General features: G+C 40.6%; 1 protein-coding gene across 4 annotated transcripts in view; it reads right to left on the bottom strand.

Annotated features, from left to right (window-relative positions):
* Positions 1-15,435, bottom strand: part of ccdc50a (coiled-coil domain containing 50a) — a 29,932-nt gene that overhangs the window by 6,459 nt on the left and 8,038 nt on the right. For all 4 annotated transcript variants that reach the window (XM_047049467.1, XM_047049466.1, XM_047049469.1 and 1 more), the window contains exons 2-5: positions 5,654-5,716; positions 3,402-3,531; positions 1,802-1,892; positions 684-783 (exon numbers count right to left, since the gene is read on the bottom strand). In XM_047049467.1, the coding sequence (XP_046905423.1) occupies positions 684-783; positions 1,802-1,892; positions 3,402-3,531; positions 5,654-5,716 (384 nt within the window). The remainder of the gene's footprint in view (positions 1-683; positions 784-1,801; positions 1,893-3,401; positions 3,532-5,653; positions 5,717-15,435) is intronic.

The raw sequence follows: 15,435 nt of genomic DNA, 5'->3' as shown, positions 1-15,435 counted from the left end.
CTACATTTAAAAATGTATTCCCAACATGAAATCTTTCACATGAATCTCTTCCACTCAAAACCTTTGGTAGGTTTATCATTATGTATATTTTTTATAGCATGGATCACCCTGACCTTTTAATCACGCAACCCTTACCAGACCTATAAATTGTGTTTCATGTGACAGAGCAGATCAAGGCCCTTTTCATGAGGGGATGATTTATGATTAAATAAAAATTAAATGATTAATTTCAACGCGGCACAATAAAAACGATCCAAGTATCATAAGACAAACATATCTTCGACAAGCCTTGCCACTTTCTACAGGCACTGCATCTCCTCTCCATCCTCTAGCTTCTCTCCTATCCCCATGTTGATGGTGGTCTTCATCCTAGAGTACTGTATTTCTTTGATTAAACGCTGCAGTGTTTTTTCGAGGGCGGCGTTTAATCAAAGAAATACGGTATTATTACTTTACCTGAGTAAGGAAGGTTTTCCTGACAAAACTTTGTCAGACGTGGAGGGAGGGCAGACAAGCAACAAACAACTCTCCCTCACAGGTGCTTCAAAGAGCAACCCTGGTACTACAGTACATCAACATCAAACAGTCACTCCATAACCTGGTGTGTGTGTGTGTGCGTGTGTGAGAGTGTAACCCTTCCAAACATGGATAATCTCTCTCCAGACAGACGGCTGTATCCTTACCTTGACCCTCGTAGTACTCCTCTTCAAAGTTAGCCTCTATCTGCTTCTGCCTCCTTCTCTCCTCCTTCATCTCCTTCTCCTGCAGTTTGCGAGCAATGTCCTACAAATACACACATTGAATTTAGGGCTGCAACTAACAATTATTTTAGTAATCGATTAATCTGTCGATTCTTTTTTCGATTAATCGATGAAATGGATAATATGTATTTTTTCAAAGCATTAATTTCCAACCCTTTATTCAAAAACAGAACTGACAGTGCAAATTCACAGTGCAAAGAAATCTTCAGAATGTGCACAAACAGGCACACTATTTTGAAAAAGTTATTAATATTAGCGTGGATTTAAGGCTATTTTCAGAGATGAGCAATTTATTTGAGTTTTGTTTAAAACATTTCTGTGGCAGCGCTGGCCTGGGAGGTCTCACTCTACCCCTCACTGCCCTCTCTCCTTCATTCCTCAGCACTGCCTCCTTCTCTCTCCGTGTGTCTGTGGCCTGGTTGTGGAAGCAGGCTAGACTTTATCAAAATAATCTGGTGTATATGTAATAAGTCTACATTTTTCAAAATGGTATGGGTAGTTTTCACCCGGTCCCTAACGCGACGCTGCAAAGTAGCGTCTTCCGAATGTGAGACGAATGTCAAATATTAAACTAACTTCACCTTGGTCGATTAACACACCTTTTCGACGTATTAAGTGTGAAATGCACCCACACCTTGGATGACTTAAGTTGTACTTATTTCTCCGCCATGTGTTTCAGAACAACGTTAGTCGTCTCTCCGATGGCCTTTCCTCTACCTCAGCTCTGCGCTCAACTTAAAAAAAAAAAAAAATTATACTCAAACATCTCCGCGACTTAGTGGCGTAATAATTGCGCGACACAACGAATCGAAAATGAAATTCGTTGCCAACGCTTTTAATAATCGATTTGTTGTTGCAGCCCTAATTGAATTACATACAAAAGTCCAATGAGGGTCTTTCAACCTGTAATTATGGCAAAAGAATGTGCCACCGGGAGCGGATTTGATGGATTTCACTGGCCTGCCCACCGTGAACCATCAACACTGGGAGGTGGATGGATTGTGTTCTACCAATGTACAATGTGAGTGTTTGCGTCTTACCGCATCCTTTTCCTCCTGCCATCTCTGCTGTTCTGCCTGTCGGACCAGTTCCTCTTGAATCTCCTGGGCAATCTCATTATCCTGACGTTCACTGCAGGTGTGTGTGCATACATGTTTGTGTGAACAGAGCAAAAGACAACAGACCATACTTAGGATATGTTCAATGTTTCTTGGATTCAAATGCATTAAAATGTTTCCCTGGGTATATAGCCTGTTACAAAATACGCAACAGTTCAACATAATTAAAATCAAGCGGCAAAGGACCAAAACGTTATCTTCTATTGTGTGTCCTGTTTTTTGGGGGCAATACCCTGCTAAAAGAGTTTCCTCAGAACTTGATCAGTACATGGCGGCTTCTAAAACATACGGCTAGTTACTAGCAACATCGCTAGTTTTCACTTCAGATTCACCTTCAGCTATAGACCATGCAGTAGAACAGAAACAGAGTAAGAATGTTCAAGGGATCTGAACGGACTAAACATACATTTTTCCAAAACTTCAAGCCCCCAAAAACTATGACATCAGGCCAGTACAGAACGTGATTGTGGTGGTTGATGGTCTATTGCCTGTTGAGGATGTGCACCAAAAGAAACACCAATTGGCAAGCACAAGTTCAGAGGGAAAAACATGCCAACCCCATACAAACCCATCCAAACAAATGGGAAAAAAGTTCAGCATCTAAACGGTAGACCCAGCAAATACAACTGGAGGTCTCACACTAAAATGTTGTTTGGTTTTTCCCAAAGACTAGTTTTTGGCCTTTTTACGGCTTCATTGTACATTTACAGAAATGTAGGGGAGAGAGGGAAGACATGCAGAAAAGGCCCAAGCCAGAGTCGATCACGAGCAACTGCATCAGGGCCTCAGCCCATTTGGTATGCACTCTACCCTATGATCCCACTACATGTAGTCCTACTGGTCCATCATTGTAGTTTCCATTGCCCTGATAAGTGTGTGTGTGTGTGTGTGTGTTAAGCAAGAGAGAAGTCAGAGACTGACAGGAAATGGCCCGAGCCGGAATCGAACCCAGGGCACCCCGACAGAGAATTTCAAAAGGGGAGTTTTCCAGCATCACAGTCTACATGACAAGCATACAAACCTGAGATGAACTACAAAATAAAATCAGGATGTGCAGTTACTAGCCAATACTCAACTATTCTGAACTCTAATGATTCCTCAGGTCATCTTCACTAAGCCAGAATTGACAGATGGTTGTTCCCTCAATGACTCGGGCTTACACACTCACGTCCTGGAAAGTTTGGAGTGGATGAGAGCAGGAGCTACCAACATGCACATTTATGCTCTCCTTGTCTATCTCTCTCCCTCCCTCTTTTTCCCTTCCATCTGTCTCTCTCCCTCTCGCCTTACTATTTTCACTGCAAATTGAATCATAATTTTCGGAAAACCAAACACAACAGTATTGTTTAGGGTTAGCCCTAACCCTGTTCTCCAAATTAAGATTAGGACCAATTAGGACTGAGGCTTTCAAATACGTGCTTAGTCAATGTCTGGTCATTGAGGTGGTATGTTAGGGAAGGGACTTTGTGGCACATGTTCCATTAGTGGTTTCTTGTATTAGTTTCTTAGTCTTTCAACTCACATGTCTCGATACTGCTTCTTGCTCTGGGCCTTGGCTCTCAGATCCTCCTCCTCCTGCATGCGCTTGGCCACCTGCAGGTCCTGCTGCACCAGCCGACTCTTATGGACATTAGAGGCCAAGTGGCTCTCGACTGTGAACGCAAACACAAAAACAAACACCACGTTCAGAATGAGTACACAGCACTTTCGGACTGCAAACCCCATCCATCGGTTGGTTTAGTCTGCCGATGAAAGAGGTTTTTGTAGTAGCATACGGTAGTCACGCAATGGTTTCTGCTGAGAAGAAGTGCTGTCTTCCTGTTTAGGAAGAGACCACTCGAAGTTTGAGGAGACCACAATCAATCATCCTGCAATCTTCAGGGCCTGAGTGACTATGGTAAGCAAGAGGGTTTGCATCAGAGGCAACACAAAAGGCGTTGACACGTTTTGTTTTTCCAAGGTCGTGTGACAGCATGTGACCAGATTGGACGGGTGATCAATCCTTGCGAGCTGACAAATCATGCCAGATCAAAAAAGCGGTGGCAAGCAACCAGAGGATGCTATGACTCAGGAAAACAAAATCGGATCAATCGAGTGTTGGTTTATGGCCCCTTATGGAAAAAGGTACAAACATTACGTCAATGAACAAGACAGGCGTGTCATTTATCCTCCCGATTGTTCAACTCACACATCCTTGAAGGTTTAATTTCCTTTGGGTGTCAACTATGTCAGTGAGTGTGTGTGTGTTTAGCAGGTGGGAGTGTGTGTGTGTGTGTGTGGGGGGGGGGGGGTAGAGTCAGCATTGCTTGTTGCTGAAAAACCTTGTCTTAAGAGAGCACAGAAAGGGACTCCACATCCATTCAAAAGCATGGGTCAGTCATCTTTCATCACATTCTTGCCAAGCAGGTGAGTGCTTCTGTGGCGTACACCAAGATAATCATGCACAGCCCTCAATGCTGTGGAGGGTATCTTCCTGGCCTAATTTGGGTCGACTTGTCTTAGAGGGAAGGGTCACTGCAAATCTATAAAAAGTTTTTGATGAAACATTTCTATCCTGATGTGAGTGGTCTCATCCAGGATGACAACGATCCCATCCACAGGGCTCGAGGGGTCACTGAAGGGTTTGTGAAGAAGGAAAATTATATAATATGGCTTTCGCAGTCACCCGATCTCCAGTCAAATGAATGGGAGACCGATGTTCCAGAGTTCAGTTCCAGACTTGAAGAATCTATTCCAAGGCGCATTGCAGCTAGACTGGTGTATCACTTGTGGCCCAACATCTCAGGACACTTCACGTTAGTTTTTCCTTTACATTAGTAGTAGTGCTGTCAAACGATTAAAATATTTTCGCACATTTTTATCTATTCTAAATGTCCCTTGATTTATTTTGGTCCCATACATTTTTCTAATTTAAATGATTTTATCATCATGGAAAAGTGGATTGGATTGCTCAGTTAGTCCAAATGTTTTCTTTAAATTGAAAACAACATTGCCTGGCTTTGAGGAGGGGGCGGAGAATTCAAATCAGCTGTGTGCTTGCCCATCAAGTGGTATTTCAGACTGGACGTGCTGCGATAATAGCTCAGTTCACAACGACAAAACACAGACATCAATTTGGTCTTGTCAATGGAAAAATTTTGCAACTTTTTAAAAGTAATCTTTCCATTCAGAATCTAATTGGAATCCATTTCAGCGTCTCGCGCTCGCTTTACACTCAAAAGCAACGTTAACCTACTACTCTTTAGCCGGCTCGCAAGCCCAAACAAGTGTGTGCTGCGTATCTGCTGTTTTGTTTCCGGTTTAGCTAGATCCGGTGCTGTAGTTTTTCTAATGTCAGCAGTCGTTGCAACAGCATGTGAAAAAATTACAACGTTTGCTAGGCCAAAAAGAACGTTAATCTCACGCAATTTTTTTTTTACGCTGTTAAAATGGGTTTGCGTTAACGCCGTTAATGACACGTTTAACTGACAGCATTATATTTTAGACAACAGTGTAATGGGAGGACACACAAAAGTATCCCAAAAGGATAGACCAAGAAGTAGTTGAAAAATACCAAGCAGCATGTTCATAAAGTGAGAGTAAGACGGAGTCAGATGGCCGGATCGATTCCCCGCCAAGCCAAATGACATTGTGTCCTTGGGCAAGGCACTTCACCCTACTTGCCACGGGGGAATGTCCCTGTACTTACTGTAAGTCGCTCTGGATAAGAGCGTCTGCTAAATGACTAAATGTAAATGTAAGACATTATTTACATTTCTTTTCTGTTTTACTTACTCTCCTGTTCCTGCAGGTTGTGGGCCAGGCAATGATCTTCCAGAACTGCAAAGTCCCGACACACTGTGGACAGACAAGCACAAGGAGAAAGGATGTGAAAATGTTGAAAAAAAAATACAAATAAATCTTGAGGGATGTTCCATATATTATTCGTCCCATTTCAGCCAAGTTATGCAGTATTCTTTCTGGTTGACATGTAGCATTTGGCTTTTAAAGCTATTAGTTGGTGGCATACAGTACTAACTTGGGACACATTTTCTGGTTTTACCAAATTTCCTTTGTAGGGAAGAAAGGGCAAGTTCATCTGTCAAATATTTCAGATGTGTAAATATTTGTGCATTGTTTAGAATATCTGTTCGAATTACTTTAAATTGGCAACTTCGACAGTCTGCTTACAAATTGTAACCTAGCCAAAATAAACCTAATGACTTGCATGACACTGTAAATGCATTATCTCAATGAAACGGTAACAGACTACAGGATATGCCACAAACGGGGAGTCTATTGGAAAGTTGCTTATTTGGTCAGAGGAGAACTGCCATGTTGCTTAGATGTTACAGCTTGGCCTGAAGCAGAACCAAAACTCTGTATTTTCATTTTTGAGTAAAAAAAAGAACTGAGAGTATTGGGCAAGCACCGGCTTTCCAGAAATAAGTGTCAGGTTTAATTTTAAATTATGGTTGCTTATGTCAAAAAATAGGCTAACTTCAACAGCTTAAGACACCACCAGAACACAGTAAGATTGTAGCAAAGTCGCAATTTCGAATGAACTGTTTAGACTCAAGGCAATGAGAGAATAAAGGGGAAATTACACAAGATGAAATTTCAATTAAACATACATAACTGACCTCGGCAACATTTTACAATAAGGTTACATTAACTCCCTATGGTAACATTGTAGGTACATAGGAATTCCTATTTAAGTAAATTGCACTAAGTGCTCCATCTTGCTAGCACTCTACCGCGGATGCAGAAAAAAGCTAATCCGCTTGTTATTTGATATTTTTCATGCCACATCAGGTGTTTTTCCTTGTTTAGATTTCTTTTGCGAAGCCTCCAAACTTTGACACAGAATATGAAGTGTATTTACATTAAGTAAGCAACAATTAGTTGACGTTATCGACAACGTTAACAATAAAAAAAAAGTCTACAAATATTTCTGTTGTTGACAAATCGTTTGACCTCAAAGAACCTATTTTAAGTGCCCGCAATAACGTGATTGACCAGTGCAACGCTGTAGCGCTTCACTAATGCAGCCCTTCCGTATGCTATCCAATAGAAGAAAACAGCGGTAAACATTTTAGGGTGCAAACGGGCCTGAAAAAATATTTTGTGGGAAAAATCCAACAAAAAATACTGTAAAATGTAATGTGTGCAAGGCGGAATTTGTTTTCCATGGAAGCACAACGTGCATGCATAAACATTTAAAACTAAAGCATCCCCGCACGAGAGGAGATGGAAACTGCAAGAGGTGAGTGTGATCAAGCTGGATGGCTAGTTAGTAGGACTGTCCCCGACTAGGGATGGGCATTTGATTAAATTGTCTTAATCGATCGTCGGGAGAATTAACGATTGATTCTCGATTAATCATTAACATTTTTATATTAAAATTAACTATTTATAGGCTATATTAAAATGCAGTGAAAGTAGAAAAACACAGTGTGTTTCCGCATTGAGATCTGTAGCTATTACAAGAAGAACAATTTTTTTCTGTAACTCCTAGAAGCGTAGCCGACAGCTAGAAGCCGGTGCTCAAACACAACTGACCCTCGTTTTTTTTCCAGCTAATTCACAAAGCTTCATAAAAACCTTCGCCCTCAACAATACTTAAGGGTAGCATATCCATCTCGATGGACTTGCAGATCCGTTGGGTAATTTTCTCTGCTCGTTGTGCATCGCAGCTCCTCCGTGCTAACACCGAGAGCAGAATGCATCGCCACTAACCAGGGTCGGATGTACGTTCTTCAAGTGGTACATCATTTGAGTCGTGGAGGAGTTGTATTTATACTCAGCTTTGCAGTGTGAACAAAGTCATTTTTAAGTCAAAATGGTCTCACGCTACACTTCGCCATGACCTCCTCCATGTTTACTTTTGAAATACATGAAAACTCGCCGGTAATTGAGTAGGCCTGTGGCGTTTTTTTCCAAACATTGGCTTCGTTTGGTAACATTTTTAATTGCTGCCACATACCGAAATCCATTGCATTCCTTCAAGACTTACACTACGCAACAGAACACGCATTAGTTTTATCGATGAACAAATAATGTCATCGACGAAATTGTTAATGATCGATAATTGATCGTCGATTAATTATGCCCATCCCTATACCCGACTAAGATTTTCTTTGGTCGACCAAAACTCGACAAAAATGTCTGAAAATCGACTAATCGAACTTTGAAACGCTTAAAAAAAAAAAAAAAAAAACGTACAAACATTTTCGCGATCTGACTCAATGGCTGCTGGACATTGCAGATTCAGCCGCTAATAGCCTACTAATAATAAGACTCGTATCACCATTCCTGTTGTAACCAAATGCCGATGGTATTTAGTATCTCTTACAATGTACTACAAATAAAAAATATTGTTTGTTTAACATGCAAATCATCAGAGCGCGCTTATCACTGCCTGAAAACTTGCTGCATGCGAACTTGAGTGGGGAACGTTGCAACAGAGAAAGATTTTGTATTGGCCGGAGAAGATAATGTCATTCGATTTGGATGTGATTCTTATAATAGGCATATTCCTTTTTCAACCCAGCGCGTTAGCATGAGTGAAGTAGGGCTAGACCAACTTACGTTTTTCAGGTGGTAGGCTACATCATTTTCGACGTCGAACTATGAAAAATAAAACCGTTGTTGGCAGAGTTTGCATTCAATGTTTTTCGAGTCACCCGGTACTTTGTAAATGTACTTTAATGAAATGCCGCCATACCACAGATGTCTTTGCCATTTTGACTAATAACACCGACAAAGCAGGCTACGGCAGAGTTTGTAGTTCTGCAGCCAATTGTGCTCGTGCCGTGTGCAAAATACCAAACCAAAACAAAGCGCAGATTAACGAAAGGGAAAACAGCAACACCTTTTCTTTTAAATTATATATTTTTAGAGTTGGTTTATTTGTCTTAAATAATATTATCTACAATTTCTGTTGAACATTTAGTTAATTCAGCAATGATGACACAAGAGGGAATCAGATCTCACAATGCCATATAGCAACTCGACTAAAACAATCTAAGTCGACCAAGAGCATATCGAAAATCGACTAGTCGACCAGGTGGGGACAGCCCTACTAGTTAGCCAACTATACCAGTTGATAATAACAAATTACGCAGTATTTCACGGATACCAACACCGTAGCAACATGTCCACTGACAGCAGTTAGACAGTCCAGTGTATACAACCATTGTAATGAGACAAACAAAAAGCCAGTCCAGAAATTATACTGTTACTCACTGTTTTTCATTGAACAGAACCCTGTTGTCTTACAAGAGATATGTTTGCATTCCTCCTTTTTTTGTCTGTAATACAACTGACTTTTTGTTTATTTATCTTTTAAATACTTTAACAACATGATTGAAACAATGCTTAGAGAGCATTTATGATTTAGGTTGGACACAATTGGACAAAAAGAGACGTAATAGCCTGTTTAGTTGGCTCAAAATGCTTCTTTTTTTATAGCTGAAGTGATTTCTTGTATTATTTTATAAGTTAGAATAAGTATAACTCAATGTTTTAACAAATTGCAAAAGCTGAATAATCGTTCAAAGCATTTTGATTAATCAATGAAAATAGATGATTAGTTGACTAATCGATCTAATATTCATTAGATTAGTCAATTATCAAAATAATCGTTTGTTGCAGCCCTATTACAAACACTATAAGCCTAGATTTACCAGGTCTAATTCATGCATTAATGTCAACGTAAATCCAGATTTCTTTTTCAATTCATACATTTCTATGGACATATTTGCAGTAGCCGAGATATGTAATCCACAAATGCTCAATAGGCTAGATTTTCCAATTTCTTTTCTGCTACTGTTGCAATCGTTGTCTTGGCTCGAACGTTGTCCTTTCACATTAAGTTGTAATGTCTGTAATGAATGTCTGTATTACCGGTAAATGTGTAAAATAACTTTGCACTTCTGCTTCAGAGCAAGAAGGTCCTGCATTAAATTCTCGCATGGGACACTGTTCGGTGCACAGGTGGACTGTCTCTCTGGCCTTGGAGTTTGCATGTTCTCGTGCTCACATGGGTTTCCTCCCATTACAAAAAATGCAGAACAGATTGCTCTCTGTCCCTCGCCAGGACATGGGTGAGCACTTTCACTTGGCCCTGGGTGCCGCTGATGTGGCTGCACAGCTCCTGGCTGCCCTGGGAGGAAGGACAGCTGGATGGGGATTAAGGCAGATGCCAAATTCTCCAGTGGACACTGGCATACGTGTGTGTGCGCGTGTGTGTGTTGACTAATTTACAGGCAGTGACTCAGAGACTGAAGAGTGCACTGGAAATTTCAAGCAGATTTCTGTTTAACCAACACAGTTATAACACCCATTTTACAGGGCTTGAAATTACAATCATTTAAGTTGTATATGCTCCAGAAATTGTGTCTGTGCAACCTCAAAATATATTTGAGAGCATTGGTGTGAGTGCAAATAATCATTATGGTGCAAGATGTTTTTTTATTTGATAAATAACACTTGCTAATTAGCCTACTGTGCAGTAGGCTTTGTGCCTGCTGTGAGCGGATAGTGACCGTTCCACTGTTCCATTCAAACGTTCCATTACCAATTCAACTTCATCTTTACGTTCAAAATTTGTATGCAGATTTTAGGTTAGATTAGGTTAATATTAGCTGTCTCGTGGTAAGAGCACTAAATAAATCCAGGGCTCTCAAGTCTCACTCATTTAACCGGAATTTCAACCATTTCTCACACTTTCATGCCTTGTATTTAGTAAGGGATAACTTGACCCGCTGTTGACCTTATTCCACCCCGCCCACTTTTTTCATATTTGTGCACTTCTGTTGTATTGGCACTTCCTGTTTACAGGGGATATCATTCAATACAATGGAGAACTGCCGAGAAGTCCCGCTGCAAAAATATTAAATAATTAGGTCGATTTGTGCCAGATGTGCTAGGTTCATGTGCTACAACAAGTCAGCAATACACCCTTTCACAGGATGGCTTGAAAACGACTTTTAAGTATTTATATAATTTGTTTGCCGGTCAGATCGCTGCCCTGCGCTCTGCGGCGATAAGTCACATTAGCCACAAACATAAGATGTTCTAACAATTTCACTGCAGGGCATATGCATTTGCTAAACTTTGTTTGCAAGTTCAGGTCCTCTAGAATTCAGTCGTTTGATTAATTTTACAGTCAGTACATGTATTTGAGATTCCCCCGCAAAACCGACCAGCTAACATTGATAGCCGTAGAACGTTAGCTTCTTGTTTATCTACTTGAGGCTCTAGTTTTTACATCAGGTCTCTGCTATTAGCCATAAACTGTAAAGGTATGAATGACAAATTATGCTGTAATAATAAATTGTAACAACCTTTTCATCAAGGGTCATTGGTACAAGCTTTATGCAACATGTTAAAACTTACATGATATAGGGTGTGCAGTAGAAATGTTCCCTCCTATCTAATGGCAATTAGAAAGAATATTAAATAATTTTTATGCTGCATTGTTTTAAAAGCTTTACATTACATTTAGATGCACTGCAGCAGTTGTTTTGCTCACAGCCATGCCCATGCATTTGGTAATCTTGTATCTAATAATATCATACATCGAGAATACTAAAATATAACCTAGCTAGTTTACCACTTATTACACACTTGATGTTGCAAGTGATACGAGCAGACAAAAGGAAACTTCGGTGGGTCTTTTAATTTCAGCGCCTTCAGCCAGGGACGCAGATCCACAACTTTGGTTGGAGGTCGATGCAAAGTATGTCGGCCCACAACACTCGAATACAGGGTCTGATTCCATTTTCTCCAGCTGTTATGGCAGCAACGAACTGCAGTTGACGCTGGGCATCTCTAATAGCCTTAAATTAGTACCAGAGCCTGTTTAAGACTAGGGCCGCAACAACGAATCGATTAAATCGATTTAAATCAATTATTAAAAGCGTTGGCAACTAATTTCATTATCGATTCGTTGTGTCGCACGATTATAACACCACTCAATAAGTTGCGGAGATGTTTGAGTATTTAAAAAAAAGTTGAGTTGAACGCGGAGCAAAGCGGAGGTAGAGGAAAGACCATCGGAGAGATGTTGTTGAGTAACGCTGTTCTGAAACACATGGCGGAGAAATCAGTACGACCTAAGTCATCCAAAGTGTGGGAGCATTTCACACTAAATACGTCGAAAAGGTGTGTTAATTGACAAGGGTGAAGTTAGTTTCATATTCGACATTCATCTCACATTCGGAAGACGTTATGTTGGGGCCTTTTTTGGGCCTAATGTAGGGTGAGGTGGTACGTGCAGGGAGTAGCCCAGGACAGAGGTCAGTTGAGAAACAGCCCCTATTAAGGAAATAGGCGAAAGTGGAGACAGTGTTGTTGTCCCATATTCACTTATGGGGTAAGAGCTCTCTGTGTGAGTCACTCTCCTCTCCCGTTAGAATGTTCTTTCCAGCAGGAAGTCAGGTCAGGATGACCGGATAGCGTGTTGCCTTTGGTTGAAGCCACTGGTTGCATAAGAACTCAACAAACCAGAGTTGACATCTGTTTATCTTGAACAAAGTATATGTGAATCCAACGCTAGTTTCCTCAAGGTTCACAATGACTCTTGCTTAGACTGTTGCTCTTGTTGGTTAGTGGTAGCTGATTTAAACTGTTGTATTCTTCTTTTTTTAGTTGATCCTATTTTTATTGCTTTCCTACAGGTACACCTGCACTTAGAGATTAATGTTGTGTAATTTTTAACTTGTTTAACTACATGCTCTTATGGTTTCTTCCCTTTAGCACTATTTTTTGGTTGTTCACAATATGTACTTCTTGTTTTTGACTACCCGCAATGCTGTGCGGCTATCTTGTTGTTATTATCAGTGACCTATGCACTTTGTGAAGCTCTCTCTTGGAAGTCGCTTTGGACAAAAGCGTCTGCTAAATGAATAAATGTAAATGTAATGTAAATGTAAATGTGTTGTCTGATAATTGCCAAGATATTTGTGTGACGTAGGTAGGACTGTATAAAAGTACTTTTGTACTATTGAATACATGTCAGACTTCTCTGGCTAGAGAAGTTCCGCGTGTGTTCCCAAGAGCCTATGCAATAAAGACGAAAGCATTTATAATCTACTTCTCGACTCCTAAGCCTGTTAATTCTTACACCATTCAGAACCACTTTCGAGCCTAGAACAGTTACTTTGCAGCGTCGCGCTAGGGACCGGGTAAAAACTACCCATACCATTTAGAAAAATGTAGACTTATTACATATACACCAGATTATTTTGATAAAGTCTAGCCTGCTTTCACAACCAGGCCACAGACACACGGAGAGAGAAGGAGGCAATATTTTTATGAATATAAAACCTCAGACAGACACCTCAGACAGGCGTGTGTCGCCACCACTCGCCATATTCGTCTTTAGTGCTGCTGCTAGCTATCTCTGACTCACTCAGGCACAGCTCGGCTACACAGGTGGCGGCGACAATCAGAGCTAAGGCGGGGCTACAGATGAGGTGTTCCTAAAGAACACGAGTATCTAACAGTAGTTCCGCATTACATTAATTAAATTGCACGCAAGTTTTATTTATTTTTATACCGTGTATTCTCCGTGTAATTTCATGTACCGAACCGTGACGCCCGTACCGTACGAATACATGTACCGTTCCACCCCTAGTGACTACACATTCTGTAACGCAGTGTTGTACGCTTCGTTGTTATGTGGATAACGTTCTGCTGTTGGTGTTATGGCGCGCGCGATATCCGCCCTTCCCCACATTGAAATGACTGAGTGTGCAGCTCTGCAAACCAGGGTTATAAGATGAGAATGGGCAAATTCAAGGCATCTTACAGCAACGGGTCTACGAGCCATTGCGATACATCCACTGTAAACATTAGCGCATGGTGCCACCTCTCCTCCTCATTTAGCATTTAAAGCTACAGACACAGAAATAGCACGTTCTGAGGAAAGCTCATTGTGGGATACTCGTGGCTACTCATGGTGGCTATAATTCTGCACCAAGGCTAAATTTCGGGAACGAGACTTCAGATACAGTATTAGGGGACCACTAATTCCTATATAAAAGCATCCAAAAACAGCATGTCATGTGACCTTTAACTTTTTTCAAAATTGTGTCATAAAATCATACATATACACCAGATTATTTTAATAAAGTCTGGCCTACTTCCACAACCTTTCAATTTTCAATTTTTTTTTAAACAAAACTAAAATCAATTGCTCATCTCTGAAAATAGCATTAAATCCACGCTAATATTAATAACTGTTTTCAAAATTGTGTGCCTGTTTGTGCACATTCTGAAGATGGTTTGCACTGTGAATTTGCACTGTCAGTTCTGTTTTTGAATAAAGGGTTGGAAATTAATGCTTTTTTGTTTTTTATCCGATTTATCGATTAATCGAAAAAAGAATCGACAGATTCATCGATTACTAAAATAATCGTTAGTTGCAGCCCTATTAAAGGGGCAATTGACTGCAAAACCGATTTTACCTTGTCATTGTTGAAAAACGACAGTTCGGAGGGTAAACTGAACATACCGTGAATATCAAAGTCCATTGACACCTTTTTCCTATTCAAATCTCAAAAAGAAAAAAATTGGCTGTAAAACGCTAGCTTTTCAACAAAGCCACCGGTCCTACGTAGGACCGGTGATCGCCCTCTTATTGGCTCTGGTCTGTATCTTTGTCACGCCCCAGAATTTACATTCAGACCAGTCCGAGGTAGCGTCTATCTCCGATACTAGTTTAGCTGCGCGCTGCTCTGTGTAGGCTACTTATAAGGAATTACAAAGAAGAACGTTTTGAATTATAACAAGGATATTGAAAATGGACCACGGTCGTAAATGCTGTGTTCCAGGCTGTACAGGGAAGGCTAACACTCACAGTCTTCCCAAGGAGCCAAACATTCAACAGGCATGGCTGCTGTTGTCTATGAGAAGATCCCCGCGAAGTTCGACACTCAATCATTCATTTGCTCTGAACATTTCACCCAAGACAGTTTTGACAACCTTGGACAATTTTAAGCAGGATATGCTAGGAAGCTGAACCTGGAAAGAGGTGCTGTTCCAACCGTATGCTCATTGCAACCGCAAGCTCTAAGGACAGTATGATGTTGTGCTAACAGTTATTAGCAATGCTAACGTTTCCTGTATATAGCATACCAGGTAGAATGCTAAATACGTTTCTACACACATCAAATGACTCTAGCTAGACTAGCTGTAGTCGGCATTAGAAGGGAAGCTTCCGAAAAATAGCCAGAAAACGAACTGCAGTCTGGCTTATTGCTAACGCCTGTCTAGATAATCTATTTGAAAGAACTGGAGAAAGGCAGGTTCTAGATACAGGATACATTAGCATTGCTAGTAACTGTTACTAGTAACACCTAGACTGTAGGCATGTAAACAAGTTTAGCTTGCTAGTTAACGCAAGAGCATAGGTAGAATGTGTGATAATTTAGCCTAGTTTATTGGCAATGGGGCTAACGTTGATTCATGTTCCTGACTGTGTTTCATTCAAATAAATAACCTGTGTAATGAAAATCTACAATTCACGATGCATGTTTGTCCAGATCTTTGTCATGTTATTTTACAGC

The sequence above is a fragment of the Hypomesus transpacificus genome, chromosome 26 (genome assembly GCF_021917145.1).
Source record: "Hypomesus transpacificus isolate Combined female chromosome 26, fHypTra1, whole genome shotgun sequence".
Lineage (NCBI taxonomy): Eukaryota > Metazoa > Chordata > Actinopteri > Osmeriformes > Osmeridae > Hypomesus > Hypomesus transpacificus.
The sequence above is the reverse complement of the archived record's forward strand: the minus strand, read 5'-3'. Positions and strand labels throughout refer to the sequence as shown.